General features: G+C 33.0%; 1 protein-coding gene across 1 annotated transcript; it reads right to left on the bottom strand.

The window, feature by feature from the left end:
• Window positions 1–349: 349 nt before the first annotated feature.
• LOC122051109 (AP-5 complex subunit mu-like) lies at window positions 350–16,962 on the bottom strand. The gene is made up of 8 exons (XM_042612068.1): window positions 16,801–16,962; window positions 16,518–16,658; window positions 15,951–16,262; window positions 15,034–15,320; window positions 14,013–14,908; window positions 6,750–6,806; window positions 1,185–1,232; window positions 350–614 (listed from the first exon to the last, which is right to left on the bottom strand). Exons 1-8 carry the CDS (start codon window positions 16,866–16,868, stop codon window positions 540–542), a joined length of 1,884 nt encoding a protein of 627 aa, XP_042468002.1. The 5' UTR covers window positions 16,869–16,962; the 3' UTR covers window positions 350–539.
• Window positions 16,963–21,168: the final 4,206 nt, after the last annotated feature.

Here is a 21,168-nt window from a genome sequence, read left to right as displayed (position 1 = left end):
ATTGATTTCCTAAATTTTGAAAAATATTATCCATAAATATAAAATTTAAAAACTAAATAGTATAGTGATACAAAAAAATTTTATCTACCTTATCTAAATTTTAAGATAAAATTTTTAAATAGGATAGAGATACTCTTACACCATTGTCCATGGACCCAATCATCCACCATGTCATTTACTTTATATTGTTCAAATTGTCACAATATTTTCTTTAATCCTTTTTCCCTTTGTTTTTTAAGTACTTGTGTTGGTCTTAGTTTGATCTGCGATTCTAAACGGCTCAAGTGAGATTAAATCATAAATAATGGGGAAAGCACTTATTGTACAACTTCATTTCATGCTCTGAGGCTGAAAACTAACACTTCAAAGTATTTCAATTCAAGAAAGATCATGCTAGCTTTTGGGATGAAAATTCTTCAAAAGTATTTCAAAGCAAGAAACTATCAAGCAATATTTGATACACCAAATCTAAGCACATGATATCCATAGCACACTGCTATAGGGTTTGACTCATGTACATCCGAGTTTTATGGGAAGCATCATTGAACTTTGGGTGAAATAGCTGAAGGACATCTTCCTAAAGTGTTCCACAGTATGTAGTCTCCAGAGGAAGCCTGTCATAACGATATACTCGTCAATTTTAAGAAACAATTGGGATAGGCAGCTGCTGTCGCATAAATGGAATCATTAACCGCGAGATTGTAAACTTAAAAACTAAAACGAGGTCTTCAGTTTGACTACATCAACAGATTGATACAGAAATGCTAAATAAAAAGTATGTCAAGTGTATTTATGAAAGCTTTTTCTTACTCTATTGAATCTACAAGGAAACATTACATTTTTTTTCCCCCAGAAAGTTGGGAACAAACAGATTGGTCACATATATGAGGCATTTATACCCTCAAAATAAGTACCAACATTAACAAACAAAGAAATGGCAAATACAATAATTTAAGGTCAGCCCGATGGATTTTATCCCACCATTGAAATCTAATTAAAATTCATGTTCATAAGGTTGTTGCTATAGTTTACATACCCACTAAATACATATGGTAAAAGAGCTGAAGCACAATCATTTTCAGAATCATTGCCACGTAATGTTGATGACTATTTCCAGTTTAAGAATTCAATATTTAACTAAATAAAAAAAATCAAATTCCAGAGACAAAAACAACAGAAGCTACCTGCATAGAGAGCTCAATTGGCGCTTTCACAGCTGGATAAATGCTTACCTGCATGCATACGAGGAATCAATAAACTTGTGCCACAGTGATAATGGAGCTTTTGCACACGTTGACTTCATATTTGCAATTATGTTAGCATGTTCATGAACCAACACATCAGATGGTGGCATACATATATCTGTTAGATCTCACAAATATACCACACAGAATGACACAAGTTCCATTGCATTCACTATTTCTGAAAAATTATTGCATGCAGACAAAAAAAAATTCATCAACGCAAACTAAAAATTAAATTTTAGGCTTTCTAAAAAAATATTTTGATAGATCTTTCTGTCTAGGTGAACTAGTTAATTAACATAATTTTCCATTTGGTAATTATTTTGTACAAAGAATAGGAGATTTATTCCAAGTTTGCTTGAATCCCTTTTAGGTAAATCCTTTTTCAGTATAGGATTATTTTTTCCCTTTAATAATTCTAGTTTATTTAAAATTTTATTTTGGAGCCATTAAAAATGACCTTGATCCCCAATGTCGATTTTTCCATAATAGTATTTCTCTTTATGAATTTTATTCACCCTATGAGATTATTAAATGTTGGTGTTGCATCATACATTGCGTCCAGTTACCTGAACCATTTAATAAAGAAAAAATACACACAGCAATAACAGACTTATTCTTTCCATAGACAAAGAAATATGATGTCTAACATCCCTATCTAAGCTAAAAAAGATCAACAGCTCAATACAAGAATATGAGCAGAATAACTAATAGAAAACTATTGCAGTGTGATACTAATGTGCCATGAAAATCAAACAGAGAAGGTAACAAAAGTGAACACACCTGAAACGCCCCTACATTTTTGCAAGATAGAATAAAGACGAATCCACAAAAAAAAAAAATAATCATTTCTTTTATTTGCTTGGGGATCAATATACAACTTAGAATGGATTAGAGTTTGCTCTAGGCTTCTAATCAATTCAGCAATTACCAATCCTCCAACCAATTTCAAAAACATCAGCTGAATGTTTTAAGTAACAAAAAACTCAAGTCTGCTCCAGGCTTCTAACCCATTCAGCAATTACTGATCCTCCTTCAGCCAATTTCAAAATATTAGCGAAGTTTTTAAGTCACAATCAAGCATCCCAATTTAATGCACCTGAACTAGTAAAATCTCATACAAATTTTCAATCTATGAACATCATAATGTAACATTCCTTGGTTTGTTCTTATGTGAACTTACATTAATATAAGTCAAGAGTAGCATAAATCCAGCAAATTTTAGTGGATTATGTTAAAGCAGTAAAGACACGCATGCATAGTCATCAACTATGCCTTTAACATATATAAACATCAACTATGCCTTTAACATATATAAACAAACATAATTGTGCATGAAAATTCATTTGCTTTTAATGCATCATTACTTGGCAGCAAGCCAAGCATGCCATAAATCAATCAAATTACAGACACTGAACTAACAACATAAAGTAATGAGTGAAAAGAAAAGGAAAAACAACCAAGACGTGATTTTCAAGAAGAAAGCAAACACTTTAGTTACTGAATTGTACACAGATAAAATGTATGGGAAAGCATTCTTTAGATCTTCACAGGTTACTTCCCACGAAGCTTTTTCAAACTTTATTCAGCATCTAAATTACTATTGGTTGCTTTCCCAGCCCCATTTGTATCATGAAATTACTTTTACCAAGGGCAAGTGTTCAAAAATGAAAACATTACAACTGAATATTCATTGCCTTATGCTTAGAAGATAACCAAATAATGTGTTGGCTATCATATTCAAACATTTCCTGAGTGATTTGAGGCCGTGTACAAAAAAGGAAACCAAAAAAAAAGGAGAATGGGAAAGATTGTCTAGGTTGTAATATTTCAGAGTGGGCTATGGTTGAACCCATTTTTTCTTTGTTCCTTTCTTGAATTACTTGTATTTTAATATAATAATATAATACAGGGGATATGTTTTTGGTTTTCCCGAGTTGGATGGGCAGAAATTAAGATTTTCAAGATTATAAAACTTTAATCAAAATTGAGTCAGGTAGCTTGATGGCATACACTTTGTACTTCAAATTAATGTTCAATCAGGTTGAATAGTCTAGATTATAAAACAAAAATGACAAATCCAACACAAGAATAAAATTTGGAAAGTGAACAAAATATAAGTGGAGCCAAGCCGTCTTGGATAAAACTTCTCAAGTCAAGATGGTTGAGTTACAGAAGTATTTTTATCGAACCACGTAGGTAAATTTCTGAAATTACCAAATCGCATAGGATAGTTTTAAAATTACCAAATCACGTACTACCCTTATCAGTCGACTGATTTTTTGAATCAGTCGAATCAATTTCGCTCTGTACCGAAACGTTGAAATTTTGAGCAAATCATTCAACTGATTTTTTAAATCAGTCAGATATGCTTTCTTTTTTTAATCAAAGTCGATTCTAGATAAAATTGGTTAATGAATCAAACAACTTCATATTGACATGAAACTAGTTCTTATGTGTTCGGTTATCTCTCCCCATGCCCTCAAACGTCAATTTAACGTTTGATATATCAGCCGATTTTGTCTAAAATCGGTTGATAGATCAAATGACCTCAAAATGATATAAAACTAGTTTTTATGTGTTCGTCTACCTTTCTTGATTATATTCATGCCCTCAATATATTAAGAGCAACAATTTTTTGAATACGAATATGTTTGAAAAATTCAATTCGTATTCAAAAAATCATTGCTCTCAATATATTATGTCAAATTGATGTTTGAGGGCATGTATATAATAGAACTAGTCGAACATATAAGATCTAGTTTTAAATCAATCCGAGATCGTTTGGTCACTAATTGATTTTTTTCAAGCATATTCGTGTTCAAAAAATCTTTGCTCTCAATATATTGAGTCAAATTGACGTTTGCTGGCATGAATATAATCAGGAGAGGTAAACGAACACATAGAAACTAGTTTCATGTCAATCCGAGGTCGTTTGATCCTTCAACCGATTTTGGGCAAAACTGACTAATGGATTAAACGACCTCGGATTGACATGAAACTAGTTCTTATGTATTCGTCTACCTCTCCTGATTATATTCATGCCCTCAAACATTAATTTGACTCAATATATTGAGAGCAAAGATTTTTTTAAGATGAATATGTTTGAAAAAGCCAATTCGAATTCAAAAAATCATTGTTTTTAATATATTAGGTCAAATTGATGTTTGAGTATAAAGATATAATTAGGAGAACTAGACGAACACAGATTCTAGTTTCATGTCAATTCGTAGTTGTTTGGTCCATCAGCCGGATGTTTTTGAACACGAATTGAATTTTTCAAATATTTTTATGTTCGAAAAATCATTGCTCTCAATATATTGAGTCAAATTGATATTTGAGGGTATGAATATAATCAGGAGAGATAGATGAACATATAGGAAATAGTTTCATGTCAATCCGAGGTCATTTGATCTATCAACCGATTTTAGATAAAATCGGCTGATGGATCAAACGACCTCGATTGACATTAAACTAGTTTCTATGTATTCATCTACCTCTCCTGATTATATTCATACCCTAATTTGACTCAATATATTAAGAGCAATGATTTTTTGAACACGAATATATTTGAAAAATTAAATTCATGTTCAAAAAATTATTGCATTCAATATATTAAGTCAAATTGACATTTGAGAGTATGGATATAAACAGGAGAGGTATACGAACACATAGAACTAATTTCATGCTAATCCGAGGTTATTTGGTTCATCAACCAGTTTTGGGCAAAATTGACTAATGTACCAAACGTCAAATTGACATTTGAGGCATGGATATAATCAGGATAAATAGTCGAACACATAAGAACTAGTTTTATGTCAATTCAAAGTAATTTGGACTTTGATTAAAAAAAAATTAAAAAAGTAAATTAGTTGATTTAAAAAATCAGTCAACATTTGCTCAAAATTTTGATGTTTCGGCACTTAACAAAATCGATTCGACTAATCCAAAAAATCAATCGACTGATAAGGGTAAAACGGAAAATGAGTACGTAATTTAGTAATTTTGAAACTATCTTACGCGATTTAGTAATTTCGGAAAATTACTATGTGGTTCAGAAAAAAACCAAAGTTTTTTTGTATGTTTGCGTTGAGTCACATTTTTTTGTAAATCATTTTCACAAGTTTTGGATCTTATAACTTTAGATTTCTTCAGCAAAATTTTGCACATTAAACTGTTCTAAATTTTAACAACTAAAATCAAATCCAGAAAAAAGAAAATATACACTTGACAATAATTGGAGGTTCATTTTCAAATTAGATTGCATGGAACTAAACCATTCAGGTGAAAATAGACACTTGGTTAAGAAAATGATTAATTCTGCTAAAGCAAAGACATTTTTTCCAAGTTAGTAAATTTAGGGAATGATTAAGTTTGACCATGTGAGGAAACTAAATGTAAATATTAGTGCCAAGTGGTCTAGTATGTAATTTGAAGACCTTATATAATCTAAAGTAGCTCCAAAGAGCGATGGTTTGAAACATTTAATTCGGCTCTCCTACACTTTAAGATGATCAGAAGTGTCTATTGAGTATTTCATTTTACCAATCTAGTTGAGAAGTGCATTCTTATCATTATCTGTGTGGATGATATTATCATAGATGATGATAAGTTTCTCAGGGTTCAAAAGCCTGAAAATCTATCTTCATTAGCACTTTGACATCATAGGTCTAGATGATCTGAGATATTTCCATGGCACAAAAGTGGCCACTCATGGAGAGATATTTCTATCTTCCAGTGAAAGCATGCAATTGATATTAACAAGAAAAATGGTACACTGAGCTAAACCAATTGATACACTAATGTTCAAATTTTAAGACACTAATGTTGACTAGGCAGATTCACAAAGGTAGGAGATCCGCATTGAACTACCAAATCCATTTACGGGAGTAATTAAATTCTAGGAAGAGCGAGAACAACTAGATTTTTAGTCAGATCAAATAGAGAGGTGGAGTATATGACGATAAGCATACCTATATGTGAGAGCCTCTAGGTTAAAAAATTAATAACTTAGTTGGGATACACTCCTACAAAGCCAATGAAGTTGTACTAGTTGGCATGCACATCTTTTTACCCAATGTTTCATGAGAGGAAGAAAACACAGGAAAATTAATTGTCACTTTATCAGAGAGATGCAATCCAATGAAATTGCCATGTCATTGATCAGCTATAATGATCAATTAGAAAATTGCTAACTAAGTCTTTAGGTACTAGGATCAAGTATCTGTAAACAATTTGGTTACATAGTATTATCACTATTGTGAGAGCGTTAGAAGAGACCTAACTGTAAATGCTAGGAGCATGTTTGTGAATAAATATACCCTGAAAATTTTGAAGACCCTACAAAAACAAATGTGAGACCACTATTATGGTGCTACTCATAAATTCTATTCAAGACATATAGCATTTTCCAAATATATAATTCCGATAACAAAACAACATGCATGGAAGTCCTTGGAAATTCAAGATTTAATGCTAGATGAACTAATTTAAAAAAACACTTACAGATTTTGAATCTATTGACATTTCAGACAGTGTGCCTCCGAGAATCTTAAATGATACCTGAAAATTATGTTTATATGGATGAGAATTCATAGCTGTAACCATGCTAAGAAATGGTCAAAATCAAATATTGATTAAGTTTTGTTTGAGTGCCAACATGCCCAAATCAAGTTGATTGAAGCAATTGTGTGATGGACAACCATTTATTGTAGTAGGTGATCCAAAAAGAAGTCAAGAGGGATAAGCTTTTTGAGATAATGGTTGGTTGATGGCTGCATAACACCGCTTCATAGTTTAAAATTTTAGATGTTGGCATACTGAAAATTGATCCACATTTAGAAATCGTAGGTTAGAATTTTATGGGGGAAAAGACTAGTAAACGGAATGAGCTAAGGAAAAAGAGGTAGGAGGAAATGAAAGGAAACATTTTCCTAATTTGTGATTCCTTGGAGGGAAGAAAAAGAGAAAAGGTTTAAATTTCCTAAATTGAATAATGAAAAAAATGATAAACCTAGTTAGCTTCATTGACTAGTCCTAGGGTAACCAGCCCGGCCCCACAAAATTTTTCCATCGACCACCAGGGTAAATCGGGAATCGCGTGCAGCGAGCAGTCCGAAGCCCAGCATCTTTGGTTGTGCGCCCCATTTGGAGGAAAAATTCCTGCAAATATGCCATAGTCGGGGATCGAATCGTGGGTGCCAAGATGATAACCTGGATGTCCTACCATGACACCATAACCCCGGAGACCTAAATTGAATAATGAAGAACATTATAGAAGTGTTTGAATATTTAATTTTATTAAAAAACATGGAATTCAAATAGGCAGAAACACCTCCATACTAACCTTTCCACCTGATTTGGGCAGAAACAAAATGAGGTGAAACTGGGGAAATATCATCCCAGTTGCTTCAGTCCTACTATTCACCCACAATAACAACAACAACAACCAAGCCTTTTCCCAGTAGGTGGGGTCGGCTGTATGAATCCTTTTACGCCATTGAGCTCTATCTCCTATTATATCATCATCTATATTTAAATAAATTTTATCTTGTTTTATTGTTGCTAACCAAGTCTTTTTTGGTCTTCCTCTTCCTCGTTTTATATTCATGTTTATCATAGTTTCACATCGCCTAACTGGAGCATTTATTGGTGTCTAAGTACATGTCTGTACCATCTTAAACGTGTCTCTCTGAGTTTTTCCTCAATAGATGCAATTCCTACTTTCTCTCTAATGCTCTCATTTCTTATTTTGTCCATCCTCGTATGTCCACACATCCACCTTAACATCCTCATCTCTGCAACTCTCATCTTCTGCTCATGTGCTCGAGTCATAGCCCAACATTCAGCTCCATATAACATAGCAGGTCTAACTGCGGTTTTATAGAACTTACCTTTAAGTTTAAGAGGTACTTTACGGTCACATAAAACACTCAACGCTCCCCTCCATTTCACCCATCCTGCTTGTATTCTATGTAAGACATCTCTCTCAATCCCTCCATCATTTTGTAAAAATGATCCTAAATATTTAAATCTCTCGGTTCCAGGCAACTCGTCATCTCCTATCTTAACAATTGTTTCATTACTTCTAATATTGCTAAACTTAAATTCCATATATTCCGTCTTTAATCTACTAATCTTAAAACCTTTCCCTTCTAGTGTTTCCCTCCAAGATTCTAGCTTAGCATTTACTCCTTCACGTGTCTCATCTATCAAAATAATATCATCTGCAAACAACATGCACCACGGTACTGTGTCTTGAATGTGTGCAGTGAGTTCGTCCATAATTAATGTAAAAAGATAGGGACTTAGAGCTGATCCTTGATGTAACCCTATCTTTATTGGAAATGCTTGATTACTCTGCTGAAGTCTTTACTCCGTCGTTACATCCTCATACATATCCTTAATTAGTATATATACTACGTTAACACCTCTCTTTCTAAAATGCTCCATATAATTTCTCTTGGGCTCTATCATACGCCTTTTCTAAGTCAATGAATACCATGTAGATCTTGTTTTTGCTCCCAATATTTTTCAATTAATTGTTTAAGAAGATGTATAGTTTATATTGTCAACCTTTCATGTATGAATCTAAAATCATTTTCGATTATCGTAGTCTCCTTCCTTAGTATTTTTTTTCTATCACTCTTTCCTAAAATTTCATGGTATGACTCATTAACTTAATGCCCCTATAATTTGTACAATTTTATACGTCTATTTTATTTTTATACAAGGGATTTAGAGTGCTCACCCTCTATTAATTCAATATTTTTTATTTTTAATATTATATTAAATAATTTTATAAGTCATTCAAATCATGCTTCCCTAGGCCATTCTTCTATTAGAATATCTAGTCCAACCACTTTTCTATTTTGCATCCCATTTAAAATTTATTTTACTTATAAAGTTTGAATTCTACGATAAAAATATAAATTTTATACTCCTCTAACCTACTTAAATTGCCTAAGTTAAATTGATCGCATAAACCTTTATTAAAAAGTTGATGAAAATATCACTTCTATTGCTCTTTTATTTTCTCATCATTCACTAGTACCCTATTATATTCATATTTAATATATTTTATTTGGGTAAGATCTCTTGTTTTTTTCTTGCTTTAGCTATTTTATAGATGTCTTTTTCCCCTTCTTTTAATCTACCTATATCAAAAGTTTCATTCTTAGCTTTGCTCGTCGCTTTCTTGGTCTCTTTCTCGGCTACTATATATTTTTGTAAGTTTTTTTTTTTCCATTCTTACAAGTGGATAATAACTTATAGGTTGTCCATTGCACACTCTTTTCACTCACCAAGTACACTCTTGGGCACCCTGACTCACCGAGGACACTCTTAGCTACTATTTTCAACTTTGATACCATCTTATCCCATGTTATATTAGAGTCATCGTATATTTCACCTAATGCTTGTACTTCTACCTTCTCTTTAAATATATGTTGCTTCCCATCCTTTAACTCCCACCACTTAATTTTAGGAATTGTATATATTTTCTTTCTATTGATACTATGTTTGAGACGTATATCCAACACTACTACCCTATGTTGGGTAGTTAAGCTTTCTCCAAGGATGACTTTGCAATCTTTACAAATCTTTCTATCCTTCTTCCTAATCATAAGAAAGTCAATTTGCGATTTATTATTCCCACTTTTGAATGTGACTAAGTGTTCTTCTCTTTTCTTAAAAAACGTATTAGCTAATATAAGGTCATATGCTATCGCAAAATCTAATATAGTTTTCTCTTCCTCATTCCTCGTTCCAAACCCATAACTCTCATGTACTCTCTCATATTCCTCATTTTTCACTCCGACATGCCCATTTAGATCTCCTCCTATTAAAATCCTTTCATTTGGTGGAATATTTTGTAATATTTCATCTAAGTCCTCCCAAAACCTTAATTTGGTAGCTTCATCTAATCCTACTTGTGGTGCATATACGCTAATTATGTTCATAGTTTCTTTCGCCACTATTATCTTAAGGGTTATAATTCTATCCCCTTTTCTAACTACTACAATTTCATCCTTTAACAAACTATCTACAATAATACCCACTCCATTTCTTGCTTTACTCTTTCCAGTGTACCATAACTTAAAACCCGAGTTCTCTATCATCTTTGTCTTCTCACCTGTCCATTTTGTCTCTTGTACACATAAAATATTAATTTTTCTCCTAATCATCATATCTACTACCTCCATTGATTTACCAGTGAGAGTTCCTATACTCCATGTTCCAAATCTTAGATTATTAGTTTTCCTATCATACTATTCACCCAATGAAAAAAAAACAAAAATAGCACATGGGGAATCTAAAGAAGCTCTTTTGCTGTAAGAAACTTGCCCTTAAGCTCACCTAGTCTTTTGGTTGGAATAACAAATATAATCTGTTAGCAATATTTCTAAGTTTAGACACAAGGAATAGCTAAGAATGATTGAGAGGGAGAATTGGTATTCCATGTTCATTTTGCAACTAAACACTGGAATAATTATTCCCAAAAAATCATGAAGAAATAAAAACTATTCCTACAAAGCAACTATGCGATAGGATTTGAGACTTTCGATTAAAATGATAAAGATTAATAGATGATCGATAAATAGGAATAACTATAACCAACTTCCAAAGAACTGATCAAGTGCCAAGTTCGCTACTGTAAATGGCATAATGCCTAGACCCAATTGCATAATATAAGCCCTGACTGTCTGGAAATCATGGGCTAGTTGTGAATCCAAACTTCATTTTAAGAACCCTAAAACTATATAGCAAAAACATCACTGTGGATTTGTTGTGTCTGCATCTAAGTGAGACAAATGTGAATATTATGTCTATGATCACTCGTAAGGTTTAATGAAAGGATTGGTGTTGCATCCATATGGATGTGGTATTGCAGCTAATTCAAAGGATAAAAAACTATTTTTCTGATAATCGACCAAACAAGATACTCCAGATTCCATCCCTTTAGTGGCGAAGAGAAGGTTGAAGCGAAGAGCAAGAACTTTGTATCATGATTTGAAATCTCATACTGTACTAAGCAACATGATTAAAACGTATCATTCTAATAAATTACTAAAACTCAAAACTACGTATCCACTGTAATTGTAGTAATCATGTTGATGAGTATATTGTCATTCTAACATTCAACATCCTTAGATATGCTACAAAGTATGTTAAATTAAAGTGATGTTTATTATTATCTTTCAATGTTTGTTCATGCAATACAACAACAACAACCAAGCCTTATCCTACTAGATGGGATAGGCTATATGGATCCTTTTACGCCATTGAGCTCTATCTCCTACTATATCATCATCTATACTTAAATAAATTTTATCGTGTTTTATTGTTGCTAACCATATCTTCTTCTTTCTCGTTTGATATGCATATTTGTCATAGTTTCACATCGTCTAACTAGAACATTTATCAGTCATCTAAGTCTTGTACCATCTTAAACGTGCCTCTCGGAGTTTTCCCTCAATAGATGCAACTTCGACTTTCTGTCTAATGCTCTTATTTCTTATTCTGTTCATTCTCGTATGTCCACATATCCACCTTAACATCCTTATCTCTACAACTCTCATCTTTTGCTCATGTGCTCGAGTCATAGCCCAACATTCAGCTCCATATAACATAGCAGGTCTAACTGCGATTTTGTAAAATTTTCCTTTAAGTTTTAGAGATACTTTACTATCACATAAAACATCCGACATTCTCCTCCATTTCAACCATCCTTCTTATATTTTATGTAAGACATCTCTCTCAATCCCTCCATCATTTTACAAAAATGATCAAAAATATCTAAAACTCTCAGTTCCAGACAACTCGTCATCTCCTATCTTAAAATTATCTCATTATGTCCAACATTGCTAAACTTACATTCCATATATTCTGTTATTATTCTACTAAGTCTAAAACTTTTTCCTTCTAGTGTTTCTTGCAAAGATTCTAATTTAGCATTTGCTCCTTCACGTGTTTCATCTACCAAAACAATATCATCTGCAAATAATATGCACCACAGTATTGTGTCTTGAATGTGTGAGTTCATCCATAATTAGTGTAAAAAGATAAGGACTTAGAGCTGATTCTTGATGTAACCCTATCTTTATTAGAAATACCTCAGTTACTCCTCTTGAAGTCTTTACTCTAGTTGTTACATTCTCGTACATATCCTTAATTAGTTCAATATATGTTACGCTAACATCTCTCTTTTCTAAAATTCTCTCCATATAATTTCTCTTAAACTCTATTATAACTTTTTCTAACTCAATAAATATCACGTGTAAATCTTGTTTTTGCTCCCAATATTTTTCAATGAATTGTCTAAGATGTATAGCTTCTATTGTCGACCTTCCAAGTATTAACCCAAATTGATTTTCAATCATTATGATCTCTTTCCTTGATCTTTTTTCTATTACTTTTTTCGAAAGTTTCATGGTAAGACTCATTAGTTTAATACCTCTATAGTTTGTACAATTTTGTACGTCTCTCTTGTTCTTATATAAGGGAACTAGAGTACTTATCCTCCATTGATCAGACATTTTTTTCATTTTTAATATCATGTTAAATAATTTTATAAGTCATTCAATACCTTGTTTCCCTATGCACTTCCATACCTCTATCGGAATATCATTTGATCCAACGACTTTTCCATTGTGCATCCCATTTAAAGCTTGTGCTACTTCCCATTTAAAGCTTGTTCTACTTCTGAAATTTGAATACTACGATAAAAATTTAAATTTCTATGCTCATTTGACCTACATAAATTACTTAAGTTAAGTTACTCACCTAAACTTTCATTAAAAAGTTGATGAAAATACCTCTTCCATCGCTCTTTTATTTCTCCATTCAGAAGGTTCATTATTTGCTTCATTCACTACTCTCTTAGCTTCTTTTTTAGCTATTGTATATTTTTTTAAGTTTTCCTCGTTCTTATAAATATATAATTCCTTATAAGCTATTTGTTTTTCTTACACTATCTCTTGTACTTTCTCATTCCACCACCAAGATTCCTTACTTGTGCATATTCTCACCGAGTACACTCTTAACTAATATTTTCAACTTTAGTACCATCTTATCCCATGTCGTATTAGAGGAAAAAAAAGGTAGCCCGGTGCACGAAACTCCCGCTATACGGGGTCCCGGGGAAGGATCCATTGCACGCAACCTTACCCTGTTTTTGCAAGAGGTTGTTTCTAGGATTCGAACCCGTGACCTTTTGGTCACAAAGCAGCAACAACTTTACCGTTGCACCGAGGCTCCCCTTCCCATGTCGTATTAGAATCACCGTATATTTCGCCTAATGCTTGTTCATGCAATACAAGGTTAAAATTGTACGATTCTATATGGGAGTTAGGAATATAAATGTATTCTTTTCTTGTTCTTTTTCGTCTCTTTCCTTCTCCTTTTAATTGTTCACCGGCATCGTATATCGAAACATTGATATGGTATTGAAAATCAAAGTATAAAACTCTAACACTAATCAAGATTTAAACCTTGCTTTGCATTAAGATATGCACCGGACAACCCCAACATAAAAATTCATTTCAAAAGCTAAGTAATAGCAAAATTTAATGGTGAAAACTCTTAGAGCAAAAGGGCATGTAATACATATATCTTTAACAATTATAAATTTTGATGCCATGCAATAAGACATTAGTGCAAGTATATTGAGCAATATTTTAACTGTCCAAGTGTCATCACATAAAAAGAAAAACCAAACAAACAAAAGATAATATAATCAACATATGCATTTGGAAAGTGAAGACTCACTTTTGCATAATTGTATGCTTCCCAACAAAAAGGTTCTTCCAGATCAACTGACTCAAGTTCCTTACTCATTTTTTCCATTAAATTTTCCTCCATATTTAGAGCATTGTTGTAGGCGTCTTCCTCGATGTCACTATCTTCCTCAATTATATCCCTAGAAAACCTAGGAAGCGAAAAGCCTCTTTGCGTTGTCCTTGGATGAAATTTGATCGTTCCAGAAAATGTCACCTCAATGCTTCTACCAGTTATACCACGCCCAGTTGTAACAATTTTCCATTCCATGAAATGCTCAGTCATTGAAACTGTTCCAGTAGAAGGGTTTCCATCAAATGATGCTACCCTCCTATGAGGAAAAGGCATGAGAACAGTACAAAACTCCATAGAGAAGGGAGCTCTGTAGCCCTCCATCAAACGCAACTTGAACAAAAATGCACCTTCATCTTCTGAAACCATTGATAACTGATAGAAACCTTTCACTGGTGGATCAGAAACACATAAACCCTGATAATACATCAAAGCAAAATTCCCAACTGGTGGAGAAAACATTATAGATTGCTTATCATCTCCATGCCCTGATGCCTGAACACAATGGTGAAATGATAATATTTCAACCCTAGCATTCTTCAGTCCACTTAGAGGCAATGAGACATCAGGCAGTCCTTCTAAGTCTGCTCTGCAGTTTACTTGCCCTGAAATTGAAACAGAATCTGATATTTCTTCACGATCATACATTGCTGCATTTATAGTCTCATGAATTGTGAACAATATTCGCTGTTTTCCTTTGTATAAATATGGCTTCCAGGTAGGTTGCTTGAGTTCTATAGGTGGTAGTTCGGAAGAAGAAAACCCTTGGGTTTTGATTGCAGAAACATTTGAGAAGTTTAGGTCAAGAGGCGTACCTGATATCAGATGTGACCACAGGAAAACATATATTTTTGTCATGAAAACCATCCAAATTTTCAAACTAGGGAATTATGATACAGAAAATTTTGAGATGAGAAATACCATAACTAAAAGTACCAACCAAAGGGTATCGAACTACTGATAAAAGTGTACAGTGCATCTTTGTCTATTGGTCTGGAAGTGTTTCTGGAGCCATCTGTTGCTACACTAACAGCAGAAGCACCTAAAGTACTTGAAGCAGTAGCAGGTGCTGCAATAGGTTTTGCCCTAGCTGAAATCCCTGATATGCCTATACTACCTGTAATTGAGTCCAACAAACCTCCTACGGAGGAAGATGAACTAATGACTTCAGTATCTAAAAAGTCGCCAGTAATTATGTCCCCTATAGTGTGTGCAACCATAACTGCCCTGCAAAAACAAGAATTTGTGAGCATGCCAAACATTCATGCCAATTGATGGGATCCAATGAAATTTAACTAATTTCCAAGCATGTTGGAAGAAAAGAATGAACACTGAAAGCGGATCTACCAAATGAATTTCATGGAATTGAATTTATTAATTTTAAGCTGATCCATCTTTAACCCATCTAATTTCTGATGTAGGATAACCTTTTAACAATTTACCAAATTACAAAATCATATTTGGTTCAAATAACACCTACCTACCTCGAGAACATCTTTCATAGCAGATTCATATTTCGCCATTTAACAATACTTCTCTCTGCTACACTATGTATCTAAAACTTGTTTAAAATCACTCCTACAATGGAGCAACTTTACATCAACACAAGCTAATTTCCCCGGCACAAATGATTGTTCATCTGAGGTTTGAGATGTTCTGAATATAATAGTATTAAATATTAAATGACAAAAACAATCTCTCATCACTGTGGTATGAAAGATAAGATCACAATTCTACCACATCAATTAAGAAGTACTACATGTGAAAGAAAAAACATCACCAATTCAAGCACTGCAATAGACAGAAGTTTTGAACATGGAAAGGAGAAATTATTATTTACCATAAAACTTACATTACCCTGTAATACATGGAAGATTGAATAGAAGGGCAGAAAGGTTGTTCTCCTCCAATCCCGAACTTCCACAATCAGCTCTTCCATGCAATTTCTCATATAATTTAAGTTGTTGAGGCAAAACCAGAGGTAAAATGATAATATAGTACCCTCCCTTTACATGCAGAATTAATGGCCACACCAAAGACTCAGTCTCGCCATCTTTTCCAGTGATAGAAAGTGATATTATGTGACGAGTGATTGGATCATCAACCCAAGAATCAGATCCTCGAGTTGACTGTGGCAGTCGGATGCCAAAACCTTGAGCAGAACCTTCCCTGAGCAAGAAAATCCACTCAAATAGTCTATAGACTCGCATATATCATTAACTACTGCAGATCTAAAAAGAAAAGAACAATCTAGGATGAAAGCAAACAAAATTTTGGAATTATCATGATGAATGGAATGATATAGAAATGACCAAATGTCTCCCGAATTGCACGTAGATGGACGATTAAAATTATTTGATGAGCATCAACGAATTTTAGTATTCGTATACAATTAAAGAAAAAGTTAATCGCCAAAGATTTTACCTCCTCTTCCTATCTGAAAAGGCGGAAGCAAATTCAAGATCTGACGGAAGCATATGCTGAAAGTTGTATCCATTATTCTGCAAACTATCAACCTCTCTAGCACAAGCCGAACGCCATTTCTTCTCCACCGTCGGGAATCTCCTTCAAAATGGTGAAAAAAAAAAAAAGAAAGAAGGAAGACGATTTTGAGGTAAGTAGGAATACTCAAGTTACAAAGATCAATAAGAAAACCCTAAGATTGAGTGGCGAGGAAAAGGTGAAAACGGAAGGAACGCCGATTTACCTGGAAAAGACGATGGCGTCCTGCGAGTTGACGATCCAAATGGCGCGGATGCTGCATCGAGTCGACATTGTCGCGCCGTGATTTCTTCTCCGAGGTCGGAGGCGAGTAAAATGCACGTCGTATAATTCGAGAAAAAATAGCAGATTGTTATGGGTCAAAATGACACTAATGACACTGCAAACTTTATTTTGGATTCCATCTCTTTCTACCCTGAGGACGGTTCGGGATTATACTCGATAATTTTGATTATCTATTTAAGGTTATCAATAAAATCTTTGTTTAATTTAGATAATCAACGATTCCGAAGTCATAATGCATGCATGACGTGGAAAACTCAGGAAAGCGAGGTTTTTCTTGATTCTGGGGTTAATAATTTTTTTTAGACAAAATTAACCTCCAATTTTTATCGATTGTGACAAAAATAACCCTACAAATTTATCAAATATCAATTTGCCACCGACGCTAGAAAACCCAAACTAAAACCCATCCCGTGTTCGTGTGTTCCCTGCCTCACAAGGAAAATGTAAAACTCAGATCATTGTGCTTCCTTAGTTGATCAACAATAGGTAAACCTGTCTATTTTTTTACATTGATTGCTACTGATGTTTTTGAAATGCAAGAAAATGAAAAAAAAAAAAAAAAAAAAAAACATTGATGTTTGACTGTATTAATATCCATAGCAATTTTGAGTGATCATGATCATTGCCATTTGTTCTGAATATATTACTTGTATGTTTTGGTTTCAGATTGAGATTGTACATGGAAATGTGCATTTTAATTCCTGGGATATCTCCAAATCATTATCCAAATGGTGGTAGAAAAGACCATGTAAGCCCTGTATTACCATCATTCTCATTTGTTCATTCTCATTTGTTCGTATCCAATATACCTCCCGATGGTGTCTGCTTTCACACTTTTTTCTATACCAACCATAATTATTTGTCATGTTTTTTAGAATAGCAATGTGATTGTGATAAAAGTTGATGTTTAGTAGTTGGTATTATTATGCTTATTGATGACATACATTGTAGATATATAATGAAAATCATGAGAATAAAGTTTGTACGACACTAGTAAGATAATATCTTTTTCCTTCAATCAAGGTTGATGTCTCGCCTGCTTCTTGGAAGTGTTTTGTAGAGTTCTTTTCTCTTCAAGTGAAAAGTAGAGATCCCCTTAAAATCGGGTCAGCCTGAAGTTATATGCTGCAGTGAATTTTTATGGTTACTAATTACTGATTAAATTAGAATTAGTTCCTCTTATGCTTTTAAATTCTCCACAGATTTAAGATGCCTGGGCATTGCGATTAGTACGTCAGTTGTTAGTATGACATCCTGTAAGTCATTTGCCTCTTAACTTACATGCAGGAAAAATGTATATTTATTTGTCATCAATCAACATGATCCAAATCAGTTATTCTTGGATGAAAATCCCAAGAATTTTTTGCATTTCATTGGTCTTTTATTCTTTAGCTCATCTTGTGCATCCTTTGATGTGAAATCTTTGCTCGAACACAATAATCTTCTTCATAGGATATCCTCCTCTAAATTGTGCTACATTGTACTAACTACATAGTATCTTTCCTACTTCATTCAATAGCTTTCACACTTTCTGTTTCTGTTTTGTGTTGATATCTTTCCTTCACATATTTACATCTGTAATTTATTTGTCTTGTAGGAGGATCGCTTGAGTGTTGATGAAGCCCTACGCCATCCTTACTTTCAGACACATCATTAAACTAGCCATTACAGTTGATATTCTGATACCTTGATGAGGTTGTTTTCATGCGCTCGGTGATTGAACAGGATGTAATGAAATGCTTCTGCCAAGGGTGGCAAATACATTTTCCTTCTTGGAAGATGGAAATGGCGAAGACTCCAGGATTTCAAGGTACCACAATCATTAATTAAACTTAAATTAAGCCACTCTAATCCCAGAATCATCATTTTACTCACTAATTAGATTTTCCTTCTTGGGACATTTGTTTGCAGGCGAGTCTTCAGCCCTTGATCTCTGTTAGCCACTGAACCCGAATGTGATTGTTCCGCCGCAATAGCACAATACGGGGGTGTGTTGTTACCTCAAACGTGGAAGGCTATCGAACCAGAATGGGCAGTACACTGTTGATCATCACCAGACGATTTGTGTCGATGTCGATGACATTATCAAGCCGAGCTGGGCGTTTGAGCTAGGCTGGGCATTTGAAAATGATCATGTTGAGAGGCAGATTCATGAGTTTCTGTTCTCAGTTCTTGCCTTTGCTGTCGGAAATTCAAAATAGATCTAATTGAGCCTTGTTGAAACACCAATATTTGGTTGTTGTATATTCTTAATTACTTTCAAATTATCGTATCATTGTTGTGCATTGTTGCGTGTAGGATTTATTTGTACCTTCAGCCATTTCTTTAGCTGTTCCACTGCCTTTGATGTCCCTTACTATGTATGTAATGCATAGCTAGCAACTATAAAGTTACATTTTCAATAATATTACTGATATAAATTTTTTGTTCTATTTTTTGTAGTGAGGTCAAATAATAAACAAAAAGTTTAATTTATATATATATAGAGAGAGAAAACGAGATTTTATATATATATAAATAAAAAAAATAAAATAATAAACAAAAAGTTTAATATATATATATATATTAATAATATAATATAATATTATCATTATTAAATCAAGGGTAATATGGTAAAATATTACATTAGGTTATGTACTAAAACCTCCCAACAAACGAGATTTTACTAGATTACCTAAATTGAACCAAACAACCAATAGTTATGTTTTATTCCCTATAACCTTGGTTATGTGATTACTTGGTAATCACATAACTAAGGTTATATACCATAACTTGAACCAAACGCACCCTCACAGTTTGTGGATTGTTATTCCTTTATCCTTCTAATTTTAAATTATTATCAAAATACGCCACTCCGGTAAATCTTAATCAACATCTTTAGAGCATTGTTATTTTACACACTTCTTGGCCTAAGATCCTTCAATTGATTACTACTACATAGTTTTTTTTTATATTTTCTTTCTTATTTTTTTTAAAACTAAAGAAAACTTACAACCTTTCTCAAGTTGTACGATTAAGCATATAATAATGAGGGAGAGAAGTATTAGAATTGAGCTCTAAATATTACAAAAATATAGTTGAAGTATTGGCTACAAAACATTCCAATTGCTCCCTTTTTATAAGCCTTCATCACCTTCACTGAATTGTTCTATTGCGTTTTTATCAATAAGTGAACTAGATTTCACCATTGACAGGGTACAAACAAATGGAAATTCAAATTTTAAAATTTAAACTTCAAAAATATAAATAATTTTGACTGAGTTCGATTCAAAATAAAATTAAAAATTGAAGTTCGAGTTTGATTTGAATGATTTGAAGTTAATTCGAATTCAGATTCAATTATTTAAACTTTAATTTGAATATATTTAAGTTAAAATTGTGTAAAATATTAGAATTTGATTCAAGTTCTGCTTACGAGCGGCTCGTGAATATTTGAATAAAATATTATGGATTCGAATTCGGTTAAAAAAAATTATCAAACGTATTTGAGTTTTGCTTGAATTCGATAATTTCAAATATGAACCGAATATTTTTCTAACCGACTCAAAAAATTCATAAACTGACTCAATTTATTTGTACCCCTAATCAGTGCTCTCATTTTATAAGTCTTTGGACTTGTTTGTTTTGTTACATGGATCGATTAATAAGATTTCACATTATAAGTGTTAAATTATTTGACCGTCGTGGAACAATTTTTTTATGTCAATTACTTATATATATATATATGGACAAGTGCAATTCATTTTTTCCCTTTTTTCTTGATTTTTTTTATTTTTTAAAAATGATTTTATCTTTAACGTTTAGGGGTTGGGTTATAATATTAAATATAAAAAAAATTAAATCGAAAAAAAATTTTGGGTGTTCATGAGGTGTGCAGCATAAGGCCTTTAAGATAGCAAAACCGTATATATATGCACACACTTTTGTCGTGTGGACATTGTACTATGGACTTTGTCCACGATAATGTGCATAGCTTTTTTTTTTATGATTTTTTTAATCTTCTAATTATATCAATCAGATTTTACCTTTTAAGGTTTATGGATTTTGTTATACTATTAGCACACAAAAATTTTTAAACCGAATTTTTGTTTGAAGTGTGCACGGGGTGTATAGAGCAAATGTTACCTTACATATCATACGTCGTACCCCCCATACTCACCTAAAAAAAATAAGTTTAAATTGTTTTTTACTTAACATTATAACTTAACCTCTAAGCCCTAAAAATAAAATCTCATTGATATAGTCAAGAGCTTTTAAAATCAGCAAGAAAAAAAAAAAGCTATGAATG

The sequence above is a fragment of the Zingiber officinale genome, chromosome 3A (genome assembly GCF_018446385.1).
Source record: "Zingiber officinale cultivar Zhangliang chromosome 3A, Zo_v1.1, whole genome shotgun sequence".
Taxonomy (NCBI): domain Eukaryota; kingdom Viridiplantae; phylum Streptophyta; class Magnoliopsida; order Zingiberales; family Zingiberaceae; genus Zingiber; species Zingiber officinale.
This window is presented reverse-complemented; position numbering and strand designations above follow the sequence as displayed.

Excerpts from the sequence above, each read along its gene's own strand:
- LOC122051109 (XM_042612068.1), bottom strand. The coding sequence starts at position 16,868 with ATGTCGACTCGATGCAGCATCCGCGCCATTTGGATCGTCAACTCGCAG. Across the intron at positions 16,659-16,800 it reads GACGCCATCGTCTTTTCCAG|GAGATTCCCGACGGTGGAGA; the intron begins GTAAATCGGCGT and ends ACCATTTTGAAG. Across the intron at positions 15,321-15,950 it reads AATCTTCCATGTATTACAGG|GGCAGTTATGGTTGCACACA; the intron begins GTAATGTAAGTT and ends TTGTTTTTGCAG.